The sequence below is a fragment of the Corvus moneduloides genome, chromosome 3, assembly GCF_009650955.1.
Source record: "Corvus moneduloides isolate bCorMon1 chromosome 3, bCorMon1.pri, whole genome shotgun sequence".
Lineage (NCBI taxonomy): Eukaryota > Metazoa > Chordata > Aves > Passeriformes > Corvidae > Corvus > Corvus moneduloides.
In genome coordinates, this window is record NC_045478.1 from 49621290 (window position 1) to 49645274 (window position 23985).

At 38.9% G+C, this 23985-nt stretch overlaps 1 protein-coding gene and 1 long non-coding RNA gene across 3 annotated transcripts in view; one reads left to right on the forward strand and one right to left on the reverse strand.

Moving 5' to 3' along the window:
• Positions 1-23985, reverse strand: part of LAMA4 (laminin subunit alpha 4) — a 100753-nt gene that overhangs the window by 29676 nt on the left and 47092 nt on the right. For both annotated transcript variants that reach the window (XM_032101511.1, XM_032101510.1), the window contains exons 7-19: positions 22717-22868; positions 22464-22574; positions 19113-19224; positions 16915-17082; positions 15988-16181; positions 13971-14087; positions 12183-12331; positions 10082-10223; positions 8954-9050; positions 8060-8176; positions 7247-7432; positions 2176-2315; positions 824-997 (exon numbers count right to left, since the gene is read on the reverse strand). In XM_032101511.1, coding sequence (XP_031957402.1) covers positions 824-997; positions 2176-2315; positions 7247-7432; positions 8060-8176; positions 8954-9050; positions 10082-10223; positions 12183-12331; positions 13971-14087; positions 15988-16181; positions 16915-17082; positions 19113-19224; positions 22464-22574; positions 22717-22868 — 1859 coding nt within the window. The remainder of the gene's footprint in view (positions 1-823; positions 998-2175; positions 2316-7246; positions 7433-8059; positions 8177-8953; positions 9051-10081; positions 10224-12182; positions 12332-13970; positions 14088-15987; positions 16182-16914; positions 17083-19112; positions 19225-22463; positions 22575-22716; positions 22869-23985) is intronic.
• Positions 973-17270, forward strand: LOC116440592. Its single transcript, XR_004238696.1, has 3 exons — positions 973-1056; positions 11930-13219; positions 14354-17270. It is a non-coding gene; the product is annotated as an uncharacterized LOC116440592 (long non-coding RNA).

Consider the following 23985-nt stretch of genomic DNA (forward strand, 5'->3'; position numbering starts at 1 on the left):
ATATTTTACTTTATATCCCTTTTGACTGAGGTAAATTCAAGGTCATGAGATCTCTGCTGACCATGAATTAGTCATGTTCAATGGGAAGCTGTTCATCACTGTTTAGTGTGCAGTGCCATATGCAGGAAATAGTCTAAAGCCCGGGTATTATGCTGCAATTAAATATTCTGCCAGGAGGGATTTAATTTGATTCATATTCAGTAGACATTCTTTTTAGAAAAGCTTAAAAATGAAAGCCTGACTCTTTACCTTCCCAAGTAATAGACTGCCACGATGATACCTGGCTTGTGAGTTGTGATTTTTTTCTTTTCAGAACCACAGTTTAAAGAATAGCTATTTCAAAGTAGTGATCAACAGAATGTACAACAGCAGCACAAACCACAGATAAAGAAGCCTGCTTATCTTGTGGCCCTGTGACCTCAGAGATTTGGAATTGACACTGTCAGCAGCATAAACTGATTAAAGCGTATCTCACAGAAGCCAGGCAGGTGACATTAACTGCTTCAGAGCACCTTGGTAGTGGCAGAGGAGATAGCAAGTGTGGCTTGCAGCAGTGACAGTCAAAGCAGTACACTCGAGGCACTCCAATTTGCTTTTTAGAGAGAATGCCTCATTGTTTGGGCTGACAAGTCTCAAGGAAAGGGGTCTCAGGAACCCTTGCTCTTTGCTTGTTACAAAATCAATGATGGTCCTATAGTAGACACCTCTAATTTTGAAATATGAAGAAACAGTGAGAGGAAAACCTGAGGGCAAATAAATTTCAAACCTCTTTCAGTTTTTTTTTTTAATAGATGTATAAAAATAAACTGGGTTGTTCTCTTACATTTTTGTTTCCAAGGTACAAAATGAATCTGTCTGGTGATGCTGCCAGTTGTGGGTTGTCTTTGTGAAGCTTTATGTACAAGCTCATGGAAGTGAAAGATTTCAGTTCTTCCACGTTGATCTTTGGATTGACTTCAACAGCTGATTGGCCTTCAAACATCATGGAAACTTGGACCTGCAGTTGCAAATGTAGAGGATGAGACACATTTTTGTTGCCTGGAGTCATTACTTAAGGTAAGTGGGTAACAATACTGAGCCAGCAGCCTTGCCTACTGCAAAAGTGGAGTTGGCACCTATTGGCATGTAAAATTGTATGTTTGTAACAATATTTTCTGGAAGATACTGTAAAGAATATGGAAGCAATTAATTTTAAAATTAATTAAAGGTCCTAATTAACTCTGCTTAAGCATATTCATAAAATAAATTGCATTTCAGAGGGAGATAGATGTGTGCTTAGTTGAATCAGGGCTACATAATCGTATACGGCACATAATGAAATTCTTACACAGCTATAAAACTTCTGCCCATAATTTATTTCTTTGCTTTGGAAGTAGTATGACCATTTTCTCTTCATGAGTAATCCTGTTATATCACTGAATCTACAGTGATATTTATGAGATGTTAATAAAATTGTAAAACTGTTCATTTTAGTTCAAAATGCTTTCAACATAACTGATGCAATGTTTTCAAGCTTAAACACAGTGTACCTGAATCACAAAATACATTTTAAAGGACAGTCAAGCTCTACAAACGAATGGATTTTTCCTTTTCTAAGTTATATTCCAGCACTGTGAACATACAATAATGCACTTAAATTTTTATTTCTCTGAATGAATTCAAATATTCTGTTTTAATTTTTGACCTTGTTTTTTTTTTGTCATAGAAAACACACTCATTATTTATGTATGGTAATGAAAGTGTTTTTTTCTCTATTAAATATGTGTAAGCCAAAGATTCTCTTACCCTGCAGAAAATTAATTCGAAAGAAATTGTAAAGTAAAAATTGTAATGTAAGCTCAGAAAAGCTTACATTAAATTGCTGTAATTAATTTGCCTACAAATTGTAGGTAATTAGGTTTTGTTGTTCTGGCCATCTTACACATTGTGCCCAAATCTTTATTATCAAGTTGCTACTGCAGTAACAGTAGTCTACCATGAATACTATGATAACATTGCCTGCTTGCAAATAGTACCTGTAAAGGTTTCAATGACCTCCATGGTGCTTTGTTCATCCAGTTTTGGAGAGGTGACAATGTCCAGGTTTGGGCTTCTAGCATAGCCCAATAAAATGGAGGTTATAGTAAGATTTGATCATTAGTACTAGTAACCAAAAATCCCATCCAAAAGTTTTACCTTGCTTGCTACACTCCTGGTTTGAGCAATTAACTCTCTGATCCGCTGAATGCTGGAAGAAATATTGTTTGCTGGTGCCTTCTGTTCTACTCTGCGCAGTTTGTCCAGGAGTTGAGGGAAAACTTCTGTAAGTTTCTTCACTGCAGTTAGAAAAGAAGACGCAGCTTTTATTTTCCTCCTTGAAACACTGGTTTTGCACCAGGAAAATCCCACCCTATCCTCTTAGGTTAACTCACCTGTCCCCTTCTGCTTTCCAAACAAGTTGTAACTATGATGTGTGAGAGGCAGTGAATTCAGAAATGGTAGTGATTTCTAACAATCTAGTATTGCTAAAGTTTTTGGAAATAAGTTTGCACAAAGGAGACTGTTTACTTAGGACTCATAGGTAATACTCTGGTGTGTTATCTTTGTAATATTTTCCTCAAGGAGCTCTGCAAACATTAATAGTTTTAACCTTTTAATCTTCCTTCAAGACAAATAAATGTTAAGCCTAATTTTACAGATATGGCAACTGAAGCAGAAGGATTGTTTGTTCAGCATCTCATTGGATATCTGTGGCTGACCTGGAACCGCATCTAAGAGTTATGGTTCATGAGCTCTTCAAATTCACTGTAGGGGAGATGTATAGGTTATTTTCCTCAGCTTTCAGCTGTGAGTGTCTCTCAGAGGTCATCACCCAGATAGCAGCAGTGGCTGCAGAGGAGATGTGTTTTCTTGTGGCTCACAGTCCACTCTCATGTCAGAAACACTGCCACTTTCATGCTGTGGTAACAGGCCCGTAGTGTACAACAATAGGCGGCCGATGATGATGATGATGATGATGATGATGATGATGTGTGTGTACCTAAACTGTGCTTAGTACCTGCCCCAGCCCTTGTGGTTGGTAACCTCGTCAGCTTTCCTGCCTGCATCTGCCAGGGGTCATGAATTAGAGTCCTGGACCTTTGGTCTTTTGCTGCTGTGCCTTCTGGTGGTACACGTGCAAGTGTCATTGTTAGCAAAGGGAAATGCAGGGGCTCTGTTGTGTTCAATGTGAGAGAAGTCCTTTCCCAGAAAGATAAGCAGAAAAATTATCAAGAGAGAAAAATAACTACCCTTAATTATAATCCAATTTCATCACATTAGATTCCAATGACATGTTGCCCTTTGAAGGATGTTTACACATCACATCATTTTTCATTTTTAATTAAATGTAGGTACAAGTAGCTGAATATAATGAAATGCGATTTTAGCTGCAAGCTACATGCATATAAGAAAGATCCAGCATTCCCAGTTAATTTTTAATGACATGGATTCACTATAAAAGTTAAGACCAGATTTGTAGGGTTTGTAGTTATACTTTAGGCATTGTCAGCTTACATCCACCTGCTCTTGTGTTCTTCCCATCATATTTTTACCTTTGTCTGAGAATCTTAGAATGGCTTGTGTTGGAAGGGACCTTAAAGATCACCTAGTTCCAACCCCCCTGCTGTGGGCAGGGGCACCTTCCACTGGACCACATTGCTGAGGGCCCCCCACCCAACCTGGCCTTGAACATTCCCGGATGAAGACTGCAGAGAGGCAGGTGAAGGGGCTAATCATCAGATATAGGAGACTGTATAGAAAGCAGGAAGGGAGGAGCAATCACTTTTCTGTGCTTCCAGTCTCTGTTGAGTAAAGACTGAAGCAGCTCTCAGCCTCATTCATGTCAACCCAGAGTATGAGAAGACCGCATGGAGTCCTACAAGTGTGCTTGTTTTTGGATAGAGTGAAAGATCTGTGCTTGCCAGTCCTGTCCTGTCTCTGCTTGGCTGTTTTCATTTGTATTTTACTTTCCAAGTTCAGTCTAGGAGTGGTCCATATAGAACTTAAACTCTCCAATTAGTCCCGAAAGGCCTTATGTGCTGGGAGTTAGTAATCAGGTGTTCTGTATAAAGCTTACTGTACATTAAAATATCATTATTTTAGTGACTTGTCAAAGAATTATAGTAAATTTTGGGTAAAATGGTGTTTCCAGAATGCATTAAATTTTCTACTTAAAAAACCCCAACAAAACCCCAGTCAACTTATAGGAAGTTTTCTTTACCTTTTTCCATTTTTTAAGGCAAGTACTGCAAGCTCAGAAGATGATTTAGTAAATTTCAACCACTTAAAAAAAATAATCTGCAACTGAATTGGAATTGTGTTTGATTTGATATCTTAAAACCTGGGTTTTCTGTTTGAAACTTGATTTATTAAACTTGAAATGCTACTATAACATGAAAACACAAAAATAACATCTATAACTACCAGAACTATTGTGAAATCTCATTATAAATCTCTTTTCCTTGTCCTTTATATGGCATTCTTCAACACAGAAGAATATTGATTTTGATTTTAGTCTTTGGGATGAAGGTGAGAATGGAAAAGAAAGCTATTCCTATCCAGTGATAAAACATAAAAAAGAAGGGAAACTGTAAGGAGGAAATACCTTGACTATAACCTTCCAGACACTTTCCCCTTCCATGTTTTCCTTCCCAAAGTGTCACCCTCTCTGGTGAGGCCCACCAGTTCCCTGCACAATGGCAACATGGGCTGTTCTCAGACAAACTGCACAGCCAAGACATGCTCTCACCCTTCCGAACACCAAGTGCAAGCTTTATTCAAGGGCAGTGCAGACATGCCAGCTTAGAGGCTTCAGCTGCTCTGGTAGTGTTATTGGCATGAAGATCAGGTGTTTTGGTGTTCCAGGCACTTGTCTGAACATTTGTTGTGACTTTCCTTTGGACTTTGGTGGACATTCTTCCTGTCAGATCAACCTCTCCTGGCAGAATACACAGCTGATGTGGGAACACTCCACCGTGCCTGGCATGTTTACATCTGTGTTCCTGGGCTGTGAATCACAGTCACATCTGTCTGGAGCACTACCTGTGCCAGCCTCCTGTGTAGCACTGATCTCTCTTCTCAGCTATTTCCACCTCATCTTTCTGGCAAAAAACCCCTCATCATACCTTAAAACAAACGAATCAAGTGCCTTCAGAAAAAAATGCCACAGGAAAGCTTCCTCCACAAATGTAGTAGGGCACACTTTGCTGTAGGTTGCACATTAGCATCTCTCCAACAGTTAGTTTGTGGTCAGCAGCCCCTCCAGACATTTGGATATGAACACAGTATTTTCAAGGTGACTCCCTACCTGCAAACCCCCTGTCACAGAGAAGACATTTTTTCCAGGCACATCTCACAGGAGCTCTTCTTGTTCCTTTTTGGGAACAATACCAAGGGAGACCTGGGCCATTTAAACTCTATTCACACTTACAGAGCACCTCAAATGCTGCTGGAAATATTTCTTCCAGTACAACAGCTAGTATGAGCAGATTTCTTTGAATCCTGAATGTCTGCTGGTATTTTGAGCATGAAGAGCCGAGTGCAGTCTGTGTTGCTGCTCCATCTACTAAGCTGTCACTGGTAAATGTTAAATGTAAATCAAGTGTAAAGGTGAATTAAAACAAGAACCTCCACGTGTAAGCTATAGCACACTGTTTCTCTTGGATATTTTTCATCATACCATTCACTCCTGGGAGGCCAATCATATCCACATTTACATTATTTTACATGGGAATTAGAGCCCATAGCCCAAATTGTACCTGTGGTGATCAAAAATATTTTACAGCAATGTAATGCAATACAAGTGCTGTTGTATTAACTATACTCTTATGGAGCTCTGTGCAGTGACTAAGAGTGAGCTCACCATTCCCAGAGGGAGAGGTTCACTGTTCCCTTTTGATGAAAAGCTCAGAAAAATCTGAGTTTCCTCCAGACCCAGAAATTGGGATGTTGAATAGCATGGAATTTCTTCTTGTGAAGGGAACCACTTCTATTCTAGTTCTTGGGAGCACGCACTTAACCAAAAATACTAGGGTAAGTGTCTTATTGATAATGGAATTCTGAAAATAACATGACTCTTGGGATTCCCCAGCTGAGAGGGAAGACTGTGACTTTGGAACACTAGAAGCAATGTTGGGTTTGGTACTCATAACACCATTTACTGTAAAATGACACTTGAGTTGCAAACTTCCTGACAGAAGGAGAAGGGATTTAGGGTAGTAGATCTGAGATTCAGACTTTCTGGAGACAGAGTCAGTGGAGTTATGGACTTTCTCTGAGGCACTTTTACGAGGCAAGACATCACTGAACAGGTTTGCAGGTGATGGTATCATCAAACGTGTGAAGGAAGTTACTTTTTCTGGATTTCCAACCTCCCTAGCCATAAATACCTTAGGATTAGTGAGCCTCCTGAGCAGAGTCAAGAATACATGGAACAATAAATAGTGATGCTGTAATCAATTTTTTATTCAATATATTTTCATTTCCAGATTGGTTCTTTTCTTCCCCAGTTGTTCTTTTCCTTCTTTCTACAGTCACTTCATTTCAGCTTCATCTTCCCGCTTCTTTTTCTACTCTTGCCTATCATCTTCATTTCAATTTTGTATCCTGCCTTAGCTTTTCTTTTGTCTTTAACTCACCTGAAAATTTTCATAATAAGTTTTCTGATGTTTCCAGTGTTTCCAACAATAAAAGTGGAATTAGTGTGATGTTTACAAGCTTCTCCAGAAATCACCTTGCTTAAATATTTTATTTCCTCCTTAATCCTCTTTGACCCCTTTGTTTAGACTACAAGATCATCAAGTGAGGGACCATTTCTCCTCCATGTTTGTATTACTGAGGACAAAAGGGCTCTGTTTTCAAATGCCTCTCAATGTCAAAAACCAAAAAAACCCCAAAACTAAATCACCAATCATAATAGCCAGAAGTGTTTAAACAAGCTGTTTACCATTCAGTGTGACCTTCGTACCCTGATAAAAATGAATTCGAAGTCAGTAATGCTTCAGCACTTAAGTGTTTAAGTAATTTTTGGAAATGCTTGAGTATGCAGTGGTTTTAAAATTTAGTCAAGACTCTAGACAACAGCTAATTTTTGAAATTTTTCATAGAGGTAAAAAGCTAGACGATTATATGCAATGAATATGCAATGTAAACAATTCATACAACATGATGTTGCTATGATTCTCTGATTTACTAACGCTAAGGAATGGCAAAATTCAGGTCACCATACCTGCATCCCCAGCTGAATGCACAGCACTATCATATGCCTCTGAATTGTGCTGAAAGTCTTGCAGGTTTTGGGACCACAACCTCACGTTCTCATCCATGGGGGTTGTAGCCTGCGTTACTGTCGTGGTAGCACCTACAGCCTCTGCAGTCTTCATCTGAGCTTGCTCCAAACGCTCTCTGGCCTCAGCTACAGAATAAATAGGGAATGATAAGAAATTAACTCCTGCAAATTGTCAAGCGTGTTGTGTGTCCCATCCCTCCCTGCTCTCTGTCTTCCCCCTCCTTTTTCCCTTCTTCCCTCCAGTTTATATACACTGAGCATGATGTCATATGGAATGGAATATCCTTTCGGACAGTTGGGGTCAGCTGTCCTGGCTGTACTTCTTCCTAACTTCCCATGCATCCCCAGTCTCCTCACTGGAGTGGCAGTATGAAAAGCTGAAAAGGCCTTGGCTCTGTGTAAATCCTGCTCAGCAGTAACAGAAACATCTCTGTATTATCAACTGCATGTTCAACACAAATCCAAAACACAGCCCCATACTAGCCACTGGGAAGAAAATAAACTCTACCCCAGCCAAAACCAGCACAAGGTTCAAGAAAAATGTTAATAATTTCAGTGGCAAAACATTTAATTTCATTATGAAAGTGCTAAAGCAGGATATTTGCTGTCTAGGTCTAGTAGTTTCAGTCAAATTCTTTTAAGTGTCCATAGTGCTGAACTCTTAATAGCAACTTCATATCCATAATCAAAGATAAATCATGCTCTTGAAGGTATGAAGATAAAGCATCATAAAGATGAAGTTCCTCTTCCAACCTGTCTCTGCTGATTGCATTTTTGCAATGGCTCTCATCAGTTGGCTCCGCAGGGCATTCATTCTGGCAAAAGTGCCATTGACTTGCCAGCTGGTGTCTGCAATGGTGTAACCACTACCTGTGGGGAGAAAAGGGGAGGTACAGCTGAGGGACGTCAAAGTGGCTTCTGAAAAGGTAAATTCAATCCTGGGGATGTATGTTGTTAGGCATTTAACATACCATAGACAGGATACCGTGGTCTCTTTTAATTTAGGATGTACTTGCACTCTTGACTTTACAAAATCTAAAGAAAAAAGCAGCCCTGCAGCACCCCTGCTTACCACAGGGTGTCTTACAAAAACCTGGAGAGCTGTATTTCAGTCAGTACACTTTCTCCTTGTTTTACCAGAAGTGCTGAGAATAGCTGCAACTAGCACACAGGAAAAGTTTTAAGGAACTCAAAATGCCCTGAAAACTTTGAAAGGTAATTTGTAATTCTAGAGCTTTCTTTCATTTATAGTGAAGAAAGGCCAAAATGCTTTAACATTTATTATTATCCTCCACTGGTGAAATCCAGCTTTCTGAACATTTAAACTGCTGTGATTTGATTTTAATTTTACTACTTAATTGAGTATATTTATTAGTGAGCAACATTTTGCAGGGTCACATATTTAAGCAGTAGTTGTATCTGAAATGGACTTTTCATGAATGAAATAAACTATCAGTATCTAGCAGGATGACAAAACATGAGCTAGTCAAACTGTGCTAATGGCTGTTTCAAGTGCTTTGTGTGGTAAATTCAATCAATAACCTATTCTGTTACAGCAGTAGTTCTGCTTAGTGATGTGCTTTTGAAATTTATTTCAATGTGCATGGCTATAAGCTGAATTGGAAAGTAGAAAGGATGTATATTTACTGTCATGTGCTGTCCGTTGTAGCTGCATGGCTCGGATGAGAAGTTCTTCACTTTTACCTTTATGGTAAACGACCTGAGTATCAATTCCAACTGCAGCCTACAAGCATGTTCCAAAAGAGAAAGTCAGAGTAATGTTTATCAAACGTTCTGCTTTATTGTGTTTAATTGTGGACTACCTTTTACCTGCATATAAATGCAACTGCAAAGTCACTGCAGCTTCATTTGCTTTTTTAACATTTAAGATTGGAAGTTGGATTGGAAAAAAAGTCTGAAAAGCAAAACTTTCTGTTTTAAGAAAGTTAAAGAAATGTATGGTTTTCCAATCAACACCACTGAGTAACAAAGATAGAGATAATCCTCTTAATTTATCAGCTCCAGTTTAGTCAATGTGACTGAATGCTGCATGTTATTTAGGTACTGTGACTGTTCATTTCTACTGTCATCTCAGATAGGTGGTGAATGCTTTCACTTCATGGGGAGCTGTCTTGCAGTCAACAGAGGGCTGGACTTGAAATCCCACAGCCCTGTGGGGTTCAGACCCCTTTAATCTACCCAAGTCCTCTTGCTATCCCACTAATAAGTTGCTGGTGAATAGCACGTATACAGATTGGTAACTATAGGCATACAAAAAATACGTGTAAAGTATTTTAGAACAGTAAAGCCAGAGAAAAAATTAGCATCCTTATCCTTACGCGGATTTTATGAGTGGGCTTTGTCCCATTTCAGCCTGGTTTGCTATGAGAAGTAGTGATATCTTGACCATCTTTCCTGCCACATGGCACTGAGTGAAGCAGGAGGACTCAACACTAAATGCCATCTCAGGTTCCTACAAGAGCAGGGAGTTTGCAATTTCACAGAAATGTCTCAATGTGAGTGACAACACAGAGCAGCATCACCCTATGGGATAGGGACAGAAGAACCTCTTGTGTCTTTTCAAATACCAGGGGACTTCAGACTGGAAGAATAGTTAACTATATGGGATTTAATTCAGGAAATAATAAAGGAAAAAATATGCAGTGAGAAGTTCATTGCTGCTAATTAACCTAAATTAGTTTTTTCTTTACATTTAGTTGCCTGAAATCCCTGAAGCATTGTAAACTAAAAGCTGATATTATGAATATTACTTACATCCTTGACCCGGTTTGTTGTGTTCAGTGCCAGCAATGCAACTTTATTGGCTTCTTCGATATAACCAGCAATGTTTTCATACGCATTTGAAGCATTGATTGCCCTTTGTACCAAACCGTTTGAATCAACACCATACAAATTCCTGTTAAAAAGAGAGCAAAAGGTGAAAGAAACCAAACTGAAACACTGTAGTTTCTGGCTACATAATCACACACATAAATGTACTTGGCCTAAGTGGTATTCTCTTCATTGTGTTTGACCAATCTGAAGCAGGTGAAAACTGTGTGGATAGAAGGCACTTCCCAGTCATTTAAATCTGAGAATTTTGCCCTTAACATTTGCGTGAGCAGCAACAAATGACTACTGAGCTTTTACCTTTTTTTAAAATCTAGATTAGATATTCCATAAATTAACAGGATAACCTTCTTCAGGAATAATTCCTATCCATGAATGGAAAGACCTATGTGACCAGGATAGCTGTGTCACTGAACTGTTTATATTTTCCAAAGGTAGGAGGAAAAAGGGGGAGAATCAGATGAAGAACTACCCTTAGTCATGAAACTTTGCAAGAAGTTGGATTTAAAAACCAAAAGAAACCTTTGATGGCACGGTTTTGATCTGCTTATTAGATGATAATTGGTCTTCAGGGGAGATTCCAAATAGAAGATGGTTCAGGGCTCAACATTCATCTGTTAACAATTTTGAATAAATACTATTTTTTAATGTTCTGGTGATAAGCAGATTTCAAAGTATATGTTAGATATAGATTCTAAATATAGATATATTTGCACATGTGTGCATTCACTTCAAAGTGTTTGCACACTAAGGGATAATTTAATTTCCAGATTCAGCATTATTGCAAGACTTTTCTGCTAAATGCCCCTAAGGTAAAACAATAAACTCTATCAACTAAAAGCCTAACAGGCTAATAAAGCAAACTTATAAAACCAAGATGTTTTGAAGACAGGCTAAATGTTTCAAAGGATTAAAGTCTCACTGCAGGACAGTCTTCTCAACAAATACAGAGTCAGCACATTTCCATCTGGATATTTTGTAATTACTTTTGTTTGCTTTTTGTGAAATTCCTAATGTGTTGGACTTGGTAATAATTTTTAAATTATTTTGGTAAGGGAAGAAGCAAGCCATATGGGCTATTTTTTTTCAAGTTAGTCTGCTGCCCCCAGTTAGCTGATCTCAGACAGAACATATTGTTTGGTTTTTATGTTTCTGTGGTTTGTGTGGCATTATAGAACAGTTTCAGATGTCACCTTTATACAACTGCATAAAAGAAAACCATCTGTTATTTTTTTTCCTCCATTTTAATCTCCTATTTAGGGCATACGAATATTAAGAAACAACTGGTATTTAAATAATATACTTGAAGAGTAGTTTTAAGCTTATCTTCCAAAAGCATATGCCCATGATGTTACTTAAGGTAGAATTTGGTGACATATTTTATTTAAGAATTCATTTACAGCAGTGATTTTTCCATGGATAGTCCCAATTGCAAACAAAATCATTAAATTTATCTAGAAGTTACTTTTTAGTAAATTGGTGCAATGTTGATGCATTTAGTATCTTCCAGCAAAATAGAAAACTTGCAATAAGTTTTTGATGTTATTGTGAGCCAGTTTCATTGGGACACAACCTATTGAGCACCAGAACTACTCCATCTGTAAAAGTGTTCTTGGAATAAAATTCTCTCAAAGCTCATTTTGTCCCCTGTAATGCTAACATTTTCTAATGTGGCTGAACTTACTGACGTGAGCAGTTTCTGCAAACCCCATTTAATCTTGCCTGTATTGTTTTAATTTTCACTAATCTATCTTTCCTATTCTTTTGCTATAGGAAGAGGAGAGCAAGCCCAGTTAGACTACAGAGAAAGTCATGCAAACATGATAGTTTGTTCTTTAAAAAGTTTCATAGATTTTTCTTAGCTCAACTTCAGCTGTTCTCTCTGGACCATGACAAGTCCTTCTATACCTGACTTAACACTGATTTGTTTGCTGCCTATTTATCATCGCTGTGTTCCTGCTCGTATTTTCAAGCTGTTCAGCAAGTGGCACTTGTATGAACAGAGTCTGCTGAAGTTAAATTTTACCCGTCCAGCTCATCAGCAAGTCTTCTTAGGTCGTGTGCATGATTCATAGCTTTTTCTACCAAATCATCATCAAACAGGGACAGATTGGCTATTTTTTCTTGCAATTCCTTTTTTGCTCCATCTATTTCTGCGTAGAACCCTGATGCATTCTGAACAAAGCAGGGGAGGAAGGAAAGAAGATGAAGATTGCAAAAAATCAAGTCTGTATTTTGATTATTAAGTTTTATTTTACCCTTTATATTATTATAATGATCCTTTATTTCTGTTATAGTTGTTTTAGTTTACATTTTTAAGAGAAAAAGAGTAAAGATCTGATGGTGAATGCCCACATGGAAAGACACATGCAGGAAGATAAAAATCAACAAAAAGTCCAGAAATCACTTAAGAAAGTGTTAGAGAGAAATGCATAAAATAAAAAAGAAAGATGATAAAAGTCTTACTTTATGTCTTGTGCCAATGACAAGTCTTTCAGAGTGAAGTCCCCTTTCTGCCTCCTTGCACAAAGAGATCCCTCATGCTAATCTTGGATTAGTCTGATTTGTAAATCAGTCCACCTAAATACTACCTATGTGTATGTATTGGCAAGGAGAAATAGTATCCCTTTGCCTTAGCCATGTTTCTTCCTTACATGAAATACTTGGGGGAAGACAAAATGGACCTGCATTCACCTTCTCTCCAGTACACAAGCTTGCTGATGTGTTTGAAGATTATAAATGTGGTAAAATGTGATTATAATGTATGTATATTTTATGTATATTATTAATGTAAATCTTGTATTTCAAAGTACAAGAAAGAGGATGAAATGGAGGGAGGGAAAAAGGATGAATGAGCGAAATGTGAAAATACTTATTGCTGATGAGGATGGACAATGTGTGATGTTTGCATAGTACTTCCTTCCCTGCAGTGTGAACATCCTCCATGTGTGAACTAAGTCACAGCAGTGGGGAACCCGAAATCATAAACGGCAGCAATTGGTGTTGCACAAAACACCAGAGAAAAGCCCCAGCATACTGCTTGATCATGGGGATGGTTACAAAGTAAGCTGTCTTTCTGTTTTGTCACATTCCTTTTTCAAAGAACAATTAATGACTTCTGACATTTGCTTTTGTGTCAAGAAGTGGGCAACTGTGACCAAAATGAATCCTTGCGGAAATTTTCATTTTTTCTTCCATTATTTCAAAATTTTAAAATAAAGCATAAATAAAGAAAGCAGCTTTGCTAAATATTTTAGTTAGCAAAATCCCTGTTTTATTTTCTTCATCTTTTCATAGAAAAACCAAACCCCTAAAATTTCTAAAAATTTCCTCCAGCACCATGTCTGATTCAAAACACTGGATAGTGGTCTACAGTTCCAGAAAAGGATTTCTATACAACAATCTGTTCACATATGTTTGACATGGTGCCTGGTTTTAATGCTGATATCTGGGATCTTTAGTATTCTTCTGTGTTCACTTGTAGGCACTAGAAAAGGAATTTAGCATAAAATGCAGTGTTTTACCAGAACATGTTTTGACAGCTGCTTGTAATGAAATAATTGAGAACTCTACAGCAAAATCTTTCATTAAGCTTTGCCTACAGTAAGGTGTCCTTATAATAGAATTATTTTTTTTAGGCAGTAAATTGTAGTTACAGAGCTTTTCATCCAAGAAACCATTTACTTTTTCAGGGAATATGAACTAGTATTTCACTGAAGCAGTATAAAGAAGGAGAGTTTTTCTGTTAGTGATCTAAACACATGACTTCAAAAAATCAGGATGTATAATTTAAACAAGCCACTGAGGCACCTACCTTTATTACTTCGCTTAACTCGGAGTTGACCTTTTGTGGTCCTTCCAAAATGGTTGTGGCACTGAGCAGAATGCTGTTCACTTCATCTATTTGCTCTTTTATGTTCCCATGTTGTTTCTAAAAAGAAAGCTTGAAATATAAATCACATCCAATACTATTTGTGCTTTGATAAAATACAGTGTTTTCAGTTTTGTTAAATTTGCTAAAGTAAATTCAAAAGGTGAACTAAATGGATTTTAGACATACCTGAAGTCTGATTTTCCCAGACATCTCTAATTGCTACATATTATGATGTGAATTCTTTGCATTTTTTTGTTTTTGTTTTGGTAAAAGAAATGTTGGATGATTAAAAAAAAAATTATTAATTTAATTTTATATTACAGCATAAGAAGCTATTGGAATGAAGCACTATTCAGTCCACAGCAGAGACAAATTAAACATGGATTTTTCATAGTCATCTGGAGATTATATTTTTCTGGAGATTTTTAAAATCTACAGTACACAGATCTCTTTTCCTTGTCAGTAGCAAAGCCAATGTGAACAATCTCTTTTGTACAGCATCTGCCTCTATTGTGAGGAATAATGGAAATCCAAATGGTTAAAAACAGTGAACAAATGCAACTACACACTTCAGGCTTTGCTCCATAACTGTGAGACAAGCTGCAGCTTGGCACTGTAATTATGGAACAATGGAACAACAGAAGAGGCTTTGTACTTGAGGATCTCAAGTTCTTGGGAAAGGATTCCCTAGAGGAGCATGCCTGATCTCTCTGTTGGATTCTTAGACCTTCCACATCAGCATGAACTTCTAGCACTGCAAATTTCAAGGACTCAAAACTCAGCCACTGATGCTATGAAACGCAGAGGTTGGCCTGAATTTGCAAGACCATTCTTCAAATCACAAAATTGCTCACTAACACCCTCTCCTCCAGAATCCAAACAATTTCAGCCATTGAAATGAAAACAATTTGCTTCAAATGGCCCCAAATTTTTCTCTTTGTAATTTTATTCCCTGCTGAAAAAAGAAATGAAAAGTTTTAGGTGGGATATTCTGGTTTTGCGCTCCTTAAAAGAAACTTAAGAAAACAGGGAAAGAGTCACAGAACTGCTGTGAAGAGAAAAAATAGTTTCTTTTGTTTGGCTGATGGGTTGGGTACTCTTCTGGGATATGAAACCTGAAAATTCAGTTTTCTCATCAGGCATGTGGATTTGAACCCAATGCCACCCCTTACAGGCAAAGGTGCCCCACTTCCATGCTATAGGGGACAGGTCACCTCTGACATCTTCTCTAGAGTGGTTACTTTGTTCAAAATTCTGAATCTATTCATTTGAACAGGGCACAGGAGAAAACTGGTGCAACCTTATCGCTAGGCTAGCAAGTTCACCTAGCAAGTAGGAAACCCAATTTCAAGGTATCTATTGTGGAGTGGTTAGACAATGGATTTGTGCTTGAAGATTCAAGGACAACTGTCTACTCCTGAAAAAATGGGGATGCATTTTGTTTAAAGTGGTTCAGAGAAAGTTTGGATCAGACAGTATGAGTGAACTCAGCCCAGGACACAAATGCAGTGCAGAATCTTTATAAGTAATTGTTTTCTTAGAATATAATTAGTTTTGTGAGGCCCTCCCACATTGTAAGTCAGTATATAATAGGATGAAACAATCCCACCACAATACTTATAGCAGCCATGCTACATGAAATTTCAAGCTTCTTGGGTTTTACTGCAGCATGCCTTGCTAGTCTAGGCATAGGTATCCACCTCTTCCTTGGTCTGATGAGGCATGACATGCTGAAACTTCTCATTCATTGTCACTCCACAAATAGGTAATAGTACCTTGCACTTCCACATGTTGTTTCTTAGAACTGAAGAGTCAAACTCATCCTGCTGAGTGATCCAAGAAATTATTTTTTGGTGTGGTGGTTCCTGAATCTAAATTGTGTGCAATCTACAGTTTAAGCAATGGCAGAGATGGAGTGTTCACAGTCAGTGCTTATGATAAATGTAGTGCACAGTACCTCCTGCCTTTGGAGCCTGGCTGTGTTTTCCCTATTTATATCCTCTGTTTGTTTAACATGGTCAAGTGCCTCGTCTAATGCCTCCTCCAGGTTTGACAGCTTCACATCCTGTTCGCTGAGCTGCTCCAGCACATCAGTTACCAGGGATCTGGTGTCATTGTACTTCTCGTGAAATGCTTCAATTTGCTGTAGCACTGGGAGAAAAATAAGAGGCCAGTAAATCCAAAGCTTGGATTTCTGACAAAACTTACCTATACAGCAATTTCTGTAGCTGTTACTCAGGCGACAGTAAAACACATTTTGTAAAGCTCACTTGAGAGATCGTATACCTAGATTTTAATTTTCCCTCCTCATTTGAGAAGGAAAGATACTTCTTATTTTATTATTTCATTTTAATCCTATTAATTCCCCCTCTGAAATATATTTTATTAAAAGAAACTAGATCTGTCTTTCCCTGCTTTTCATTTGTTTTTCATTGGCAGCCTGTTCTGGAGAAGACAGTCCTTATGCCTCATGTTCTGACTCATGTTGACTAAGCTGTGACAATTAGGCTGCTACTCTTTCCCATACCAGCAGTTTGTCTGCTGGTGTTTGCTGTCCCCATAGCCGAGCTAGCAGGGGGGAAGATGTCCACATGAGCAATTCCAGCCCTGCCATGAAACTTCCTAAGCAGCTATTGTTGAGGTGCTGCAGTGCACAGGCACACACAGACACACAGACCTTTTTCTCCCCATTCTGCCATGGGGAGCACCAAGCACCAGCAGGGACTTGGAGCAGGAATTTGGAAGCAGCAGCATCTCCAGCACACCGGCTGGTGCTTGCCAAGTGCCTGCTGGTCCTCCCCAGGGGCTCAGCAGTACACCCAGAGCTGCCCATAACCTGCCAGCTGAGCATCAACACGTGGCTGAAAGTTGACTTAAAACTCACACTCCTCTGCTGCATTTTCCTCCTCGTCTGCAAGTTGCCTCTGATTAGTGAAAGGCTTTCGTTGTTTGATCTCCTTCAGCATCTCCTCAGCCACACTCCACTTCTGGGCAATTTCTTCAGGGCTCAGCTCTTGTTGAATTGCATAGTATTTTGACTTGCTGCTGATTTCTAGGGGGAAAAGGGAACAGATGGTCGATTCAGTATGACTACAGAGAAATAAACACCGTGGACTGCTTTTACTTTTGTGATTAGTGATAATACTGATGGCAAAAGGAAATCTTAATTATCTTCAACTCCATAGTAGATAATTATTATGTTTAATCCAATCTTATAATTAAACCTGTAAATAAATCACACTTTCTGGCATATGTGGAGGTCTCATCAGAAGAGGATGGGATTAAGAAGACATGGGTTGTGTGCATTATTTGGCTTGACATTTCTTATAGGCTGCGAATAATAATTTTATTTTAGGTTCTGTGGCATGTAGCAGGCTGGGGTTTCATCTAGGATCATGGTTTTTAAGTGCTGCTGTTTGTTAAATAATAACAATGCTAAGGAGACTGAAATAACCTCATTTTCCATCTGCAGAAGTTTGAGGCACCCTAAGGAGGTAACATATGGCTCCTGGCCTGATACTGTCTAGCTGGTTTGGAGATAGATACTATTTCAAGGTTTTGGTCTCAGTTCAAAAAACATTGTTGTATCCCTGCAGCTGAAATTGAGTTTACCCATTCCCAGTGTAATCATTACAAAGTTTACTCACTTCTCACTCCCTGGCCTTGAATACCAATCACCTCCCCTTTTATGCCCTGTGATGTGTGTGCCTTTGGCTAGTGTTTGTCACTACTTTTGTGGATAACCAAAGCTGGCAAAACCAGCACTATTCTTCTGGAAGATTTTTATAAAAAATAGATGTGTAATTGTGGCACCACTGATCCTTTGGCAGAGAGTCTCTGTATGCCTGCTCTTGCTGGGCTCTGAGCTCATTAGTGAAGCTTTAAAGGCTCATACTGAGCAGTAACTGATCACGACCAGGGCTCCATGGATTTCTTTTTCCTTATGTTGGCATGTGTGTGTGTGTGCATGTACACCTTCTCTTCAGTAAAGAGTGGATGGCTTTTACAGGGGTGATGCCTCTGTAAAAGAACAATTTTGAACATGGTGGAAATAATTTTCACCTCCTTGTTTCCAGCTGCTTTCACTGTCTTTATTCACAGCTATGGATGTTACTTCTTCTATAACAGCTTAACCTGATTGTGCTATTTGTGTGCCAAATTAGATGCATATCTGCCTTATGTGGTTCCTGTCCTGCTCCAAACCAATTAATGGTACAAAATGATGATCCACAGACATCAACCATGATTGTTAGTGACTTAAAAGGAGTCTCATGCTGACTCTTTTACTCAATAATTTTAGAAATAAAATGTGATGGATGGCCAGACCATCAAAGACTTTTTAGCATCCCATGTGTAAAAAGACAGTACAAATGTAACATCCTATGAGTCTGGTCTTAGCCTGCCTCCTTTGTGAGATGGGACATATTAACCATGTTTCCTGAGATAAAGCAATGGAGCACCTGTGGAGATAAGGATAAGCAAAGATAACAGTTGATATGTAACCGCTCTTCCTTACACAAGTTTCCACATGGCTTGCAATAACTGCCAAGATAGAACTACTGAGGTCTATTAATCAAATATTTCCATTGGAAAAGGGCTATTTAACATCAACTACCAGTCAGCATTTCTGTTCTGGTGCCATACACAGCTTTTGCATACTGTTGACTTTGCTGAAGACTGGGGGAAAGCAGTGTGTTCTGCAGCAGAATGGAGGCTTTCCTGCCACAGGTGTACAGGGCACAGGGATGTTTTTGAGTACATTGATTTGGGGTGTCATTGCTTTCTGCAGGTACTGTAGAAGAGGCTGCAATTGGTTTAATCTCACTTTTATATTTCGGGATGATAATGGTATGTCATAGATATTCCAGATGAAGATGATTATCTCTGAGTAGGAAATCTTTTTTAAGTGCAGTTGTGCTTGAGAAGGTGTTCACTGTTGCCATAAATTACATGCTGCCCTATATATCAAAAGATTTTCCTTTGATTTATAGGACAGTAAAAATTCTTGATGATCCATTAATACATGAAGGTTTCATTAATACATTCTTGACACTGAGATGAACCAGAAATGAATCTATTTACCTTCAATGTTATCTCTTATATTATTGAGCTGCTGCACAAGCTGAGAAGCACGGTTGTTGATCTCCGTGGTTTCCTTCTGTACCAGTTGGCCTTTGCTGGATGCTTCATTCCCCTATGAATAAACCATGAGAGGTAAACATTAGATTTCTTTTCAGATGTGAGGATGAGCAGTATAAACACACACTTTGCTTTCTCCTGATGAGCACGTGAAAATCCTTTTTATCATATAAAGTGGTATTTAAAGGTGTTGAAAGTAAAGATCTGTCTTGTCGGTGTTTTCAGAATTGCAGAGTGAGAGATTAAAATCTGTCCCATATTTATCCATCATCTCCTGCAATCAAATTTTCATAAATTATCTACAGTTGTACATTCAGTGGGGCTGGCTCGTTTTGCTGGGTATGGCATTTCCTGAGGAAACAAATAGAATAAAGCAAAAGGTGTCAAGCTCCCAACCATTTTCAGATCTGTGTTGCCCTCAAATGAGGTCCCCAGCTCTGCAACTTGTTAAAAATAGGAAAAAGCTCAAGGCTTGAAAATACTCTGAAAAGTACAGACACAGTCCTGTACTACATTGTGTTGGAGGCTGCACTCTGCATTGTGTTCCCTTACTTAGAGTTTGTGGAAGCCCCAGGTGGCATTTGAAGGCAGGGCCAGGGTGGGTAGCACCACTAAAAGGGATGGGCATACTGGTAAAACAAATGTAAGGGTTAGTAGAGTGATAAACCAAGTGTAAGAGTTAGTAGAAAGGTTTCTTGTTCCCATCTTCCAAATATTCAGGATCAAGCTACATGCTGTTTTGTTGGGGAAGATGAAACAGGAAAGACTTGTAAATATGACTGCCTGACAAAAGATTTTGGGAATATGAAAACTACAGGCAACATCGAAATGAAAGCCACTTTTGAAATACCAGGTCTTAGTTACTGAACAACTAGAAAACAATGGTATGGCCACTGAAGTAATCCCCTCTTGATGGAACAATACCCTCTGCTTGCAAGCGGGTCCAAGGGTCAGAGCAGACCCTACTAGCTCAGCAGAAGGGGTCCAAAGAGTAGTTTTTAGAAGTTAAGATGTAACACTCTATGGTAATATAAGAACTCTTATAGGCTGTATGTAAATGCTATAGGATTTGTATCTTGTATTAGATTGGTTAGTGACAATTAGAATATTCAGTACAGAAGATGATTTATTGTATTGTAACCAGGACTTCAGGCACTCTATTCCTCTCTTCCACTTCTACTCTTACTTCCACTCTTGCTCTTACACCCTCTCTCTCTCTCTCACCTGCTTACTCTCTTGGGCCTGCTCAGAGCTGAGTCAGGCAGCTCTGAGCAGTGCCCCTATACCCACGCCCTTTACAATAAACCGACTGTGTCCCAAGACCTGCCTATAGAGATCTCTCCATTCGTCTCCGTCTCCGTCCCGACCGAACTCACCCTTAACCTACACTGTTTTACTCAAAACTCACCCCATGCAGATGTGGGGAGTTACAGGTAGTTACAGGAATTATATTTAGCAGGAAGATTTGCCTACAGTTGGTACACTCACCCTGCCTTTGTGGTTTAGATCAGAATCTGCACCTCTGAGATGTGGGGATGTGCACATAAAATGCTCTGAACAGAAAATGCTGCATGTCTCCGCAAAAACCACTCAAGGCCCTGGCACCCATTTTCCATAAATGTGCCCTGAAATAGCAAAGAGCTCAATATATTCAGAGTTATTATTGTGGTCTTCCACTGTCAGAGTCTGGGGTCATTACTTCCCTGCCTTTAGAAGCAACCACAAGTATTGATGTGGAACTAGCATTAGAAGTAGCCAGGAAGAAAAGACCAGAGGAAACACTGAATTTATTTGTTCAGGGACAGTGAAATTGAGGAATGAGGTAAGAAATCCTCAGATAGTACTGCAAATGAAATGTTATTATCTAAACTCACTAAATATTCATAGAAAACCTAATGCCTTAATCGGCCTGCCCACCAACTACAGAGAGGGACACTGAGGCATGTGAGCTCTGACAGATATCCACAGGTATGGAGCTGTGTGTGTGCGCTGATTTAATACAAGTTCTCTTGAATGCAGGCATAGTCTGTATAATTCTTGCATGCCCTTTCTGCTAAGTAAGTGTTGATTAAAAACACACAAACATAAATTTTCTCTTCCACTTTCCTTTGTGTTGCTTTTTTTGCCCCCTACTTGCTCCTGTATTTGAGTTTTAGTTTAAGGTATAATTTAAATTTGTCTTGTGAAGGAATTGGTAAAGTGAATATAAGGTCTGGCATTTTGTAATAAGCATGAAATATTATCTAGTTCGATGACAGCTGTGCCTATCTTTGGTAATAGCATAGAACGATGTATTTTACTGGTATATGTCTATTGTAGCAATAGAAAGACGTTTAATATTATCTTTTTGAAATAGAGGATAAGCAATTTTGAACCCTATTTCTTCTCTTAACATATATCATAGCAGTATTCTAGGGTGCAATGAAAGTGTTGTGGGAGCTGAGAGCTGATAACCTTAATTTTATAGCCTGGTGTTTGGATGGGGATGCAACATTTATGATTACGATTGTGTTAAAAATATCTGATATCTAAATATCTGATCCAGCTCCCATATCTGTGGGTACATGAAAAACCTTTTAAACTGGCAGTTTCGAAATATATTTTGAAATGTCTAATTGGGATTAATTTAATTTTAGGAGAGCATACATATAAAATAGATATAGTAAAAATGCTCCTAAAGTCAATATGCATTAGTTTAGTGTTGCTTACTTCACTTAATTAGAAATCAAAATGTGAATGAGAAAGGCAATGTGTCTATCCCAGATCAAACAATTGTGTAGGGGGTAGGTGGGAACTCAGATCCTGAGGGGAAGCTTTTTGTGACTGGTGACAAACCTCCAACCACACTGTACACACTTTTTAGCTCCTTCCTTTTCTGTGAAGAAGACATGATAAGTCATTCATGCTTTTAATTCAGATTTAAAGTAGAAAGTTAAAAAATACAAATAGAGAGTTCTTCCAGCTGTCAGGGCACACCCACTCTTGTTTGGTGAACTTAAAGAGTCAGACTAGATGTTAAGAAATGTTTTTTATGAAGAGGGATCAAACACTGGAATGGGTTTCCTAGAGAGGTGATTGATGCCCAATATCAGTCAGAGTTTAAGAGGCATTTGAACAATGTCCTTAATAACATGCTTTAACTGTTGGTCAGCCCTGAATTGCTCAGACAGCTGGACCAGATGATCATTTTAGGTCCCTTCCAACTGGAATTATTCTATACTTGCCTCTTATGCCAACAGGTGAATATGACAAAGTGCAAACCCTCAGAGCTTTGGCAGAAGGCTGTAAACAAACCTGTTCATCAAGTGTTTCTGCTTCTCTGAGGAGATCATTCATCTCATCTGCAGCATCATCAACCTGGATGGTCCAAAGTACAGCATGGTTCTTTTTTTTGGACATTGCCTCCTGTGTGTGGGGAAAAACAAGTCAAGCATCTGAAAACAAATTCCTTCTCTAGTGAGGGCAGGAATTGAAATTTACAGGAATGGAGTGGAAATTCAAAGATTCAAACTACATGGGAAAACCAAAATGTCATCAATGTTTGTACCTGGAGATGAGTGGTAGTGAGGTTCAGGTCATTCAAACGCCTCTGAGCTGCAACACCTGTAGAAATGCTCAGTAAAGTGGCTTTGCTTTCATCAATAGCCAGAACTGACAATCGGATGTCATCTGTCAAATCCCAAATACATTTATCGCAGCCTGATAAGAAAATAAGAGAGCATAATTTTTTTTGGTGCTTGTGTCAGTTAACAGCAAATATCTTAAATTCATGTAATAGTGCTCTTGTCCCATGATGTTCCCTCTCTTTGTCATTGATGGTTCCTGATGGAACCCATTTTTCTTTCATTCTCCCACTTCCAAGGTCCCACAGTACAGTTATGACATTTCCAGCTGAGCAGCACCAGATGGGACTTCTCAAAGAGGCTGCCACAGGGATTCTGTAATCAGTTGGGAGAGAGGGAGAGGTATATCCTGGCTATTACCTAGGCTCTACGTGTCTGTGGCCCGAAAGACGACAGATGAGGGTTAAAAAAAACCAACTGCATTTTGTCAGAACCCCAAGCTCGGTATCTAAAATTTAGTGGTATGAAAAATAAGGATGTCCAGCACATGGGCTCTTGGCCGGCTACTTGATTACAAGGGCAACTTCTAAAAACACAGTTATAATATGCTTGGAAAGTGCTTGTGCTGAACTCTATCCTTACTCCTGCTAGTGATTGCAATGCCACCTGCCACCTTGTTTTTAGTGACACTGGTGCCATCACTAAATGGAAGTGACTTGGGTGAATGTGAAACACAGATTCCTACAGACACTTTTGCTTGATATTTTAGCAGGTCCCAAATGTTTTCCTTCTGGTTGTTCTTCAGGCACATGACCCCTCTTCCTGGGAGTTGGTTTAGAAACCCATGTGTGCTACATGCTCTGCATTATATACGGGTACAAATACACTAACGTTTAAAAAATACCTGTGGTACAATAGCTACAACATAGTACTCCATAGGCTTCCTATCATTAGAGTATGGGAGACAGTGGGAAAGGAACTGGCTGGTGGATATATGCCAAATTGTCAACAGCAACAATCTGTATGAGATGTTGTGCTGGCTTTGACTGGGGTAGAGTTAATTTTCTGCACAGTTAATTTCAGTGGCTAGTATGTGGCTGTGTTTTGGATTTGTGCTGAACACAGGGTTGATAATGTAGAGATATTTTTTTGTTGCTGAGCAGGGCTTGCACAGAGCCAAGACCCTTTCTGCTTTTTGTACTGCCATGCTGGTGATGAGACTAGGGGTGTGCTGGAAGGTGGGAGGAGACACA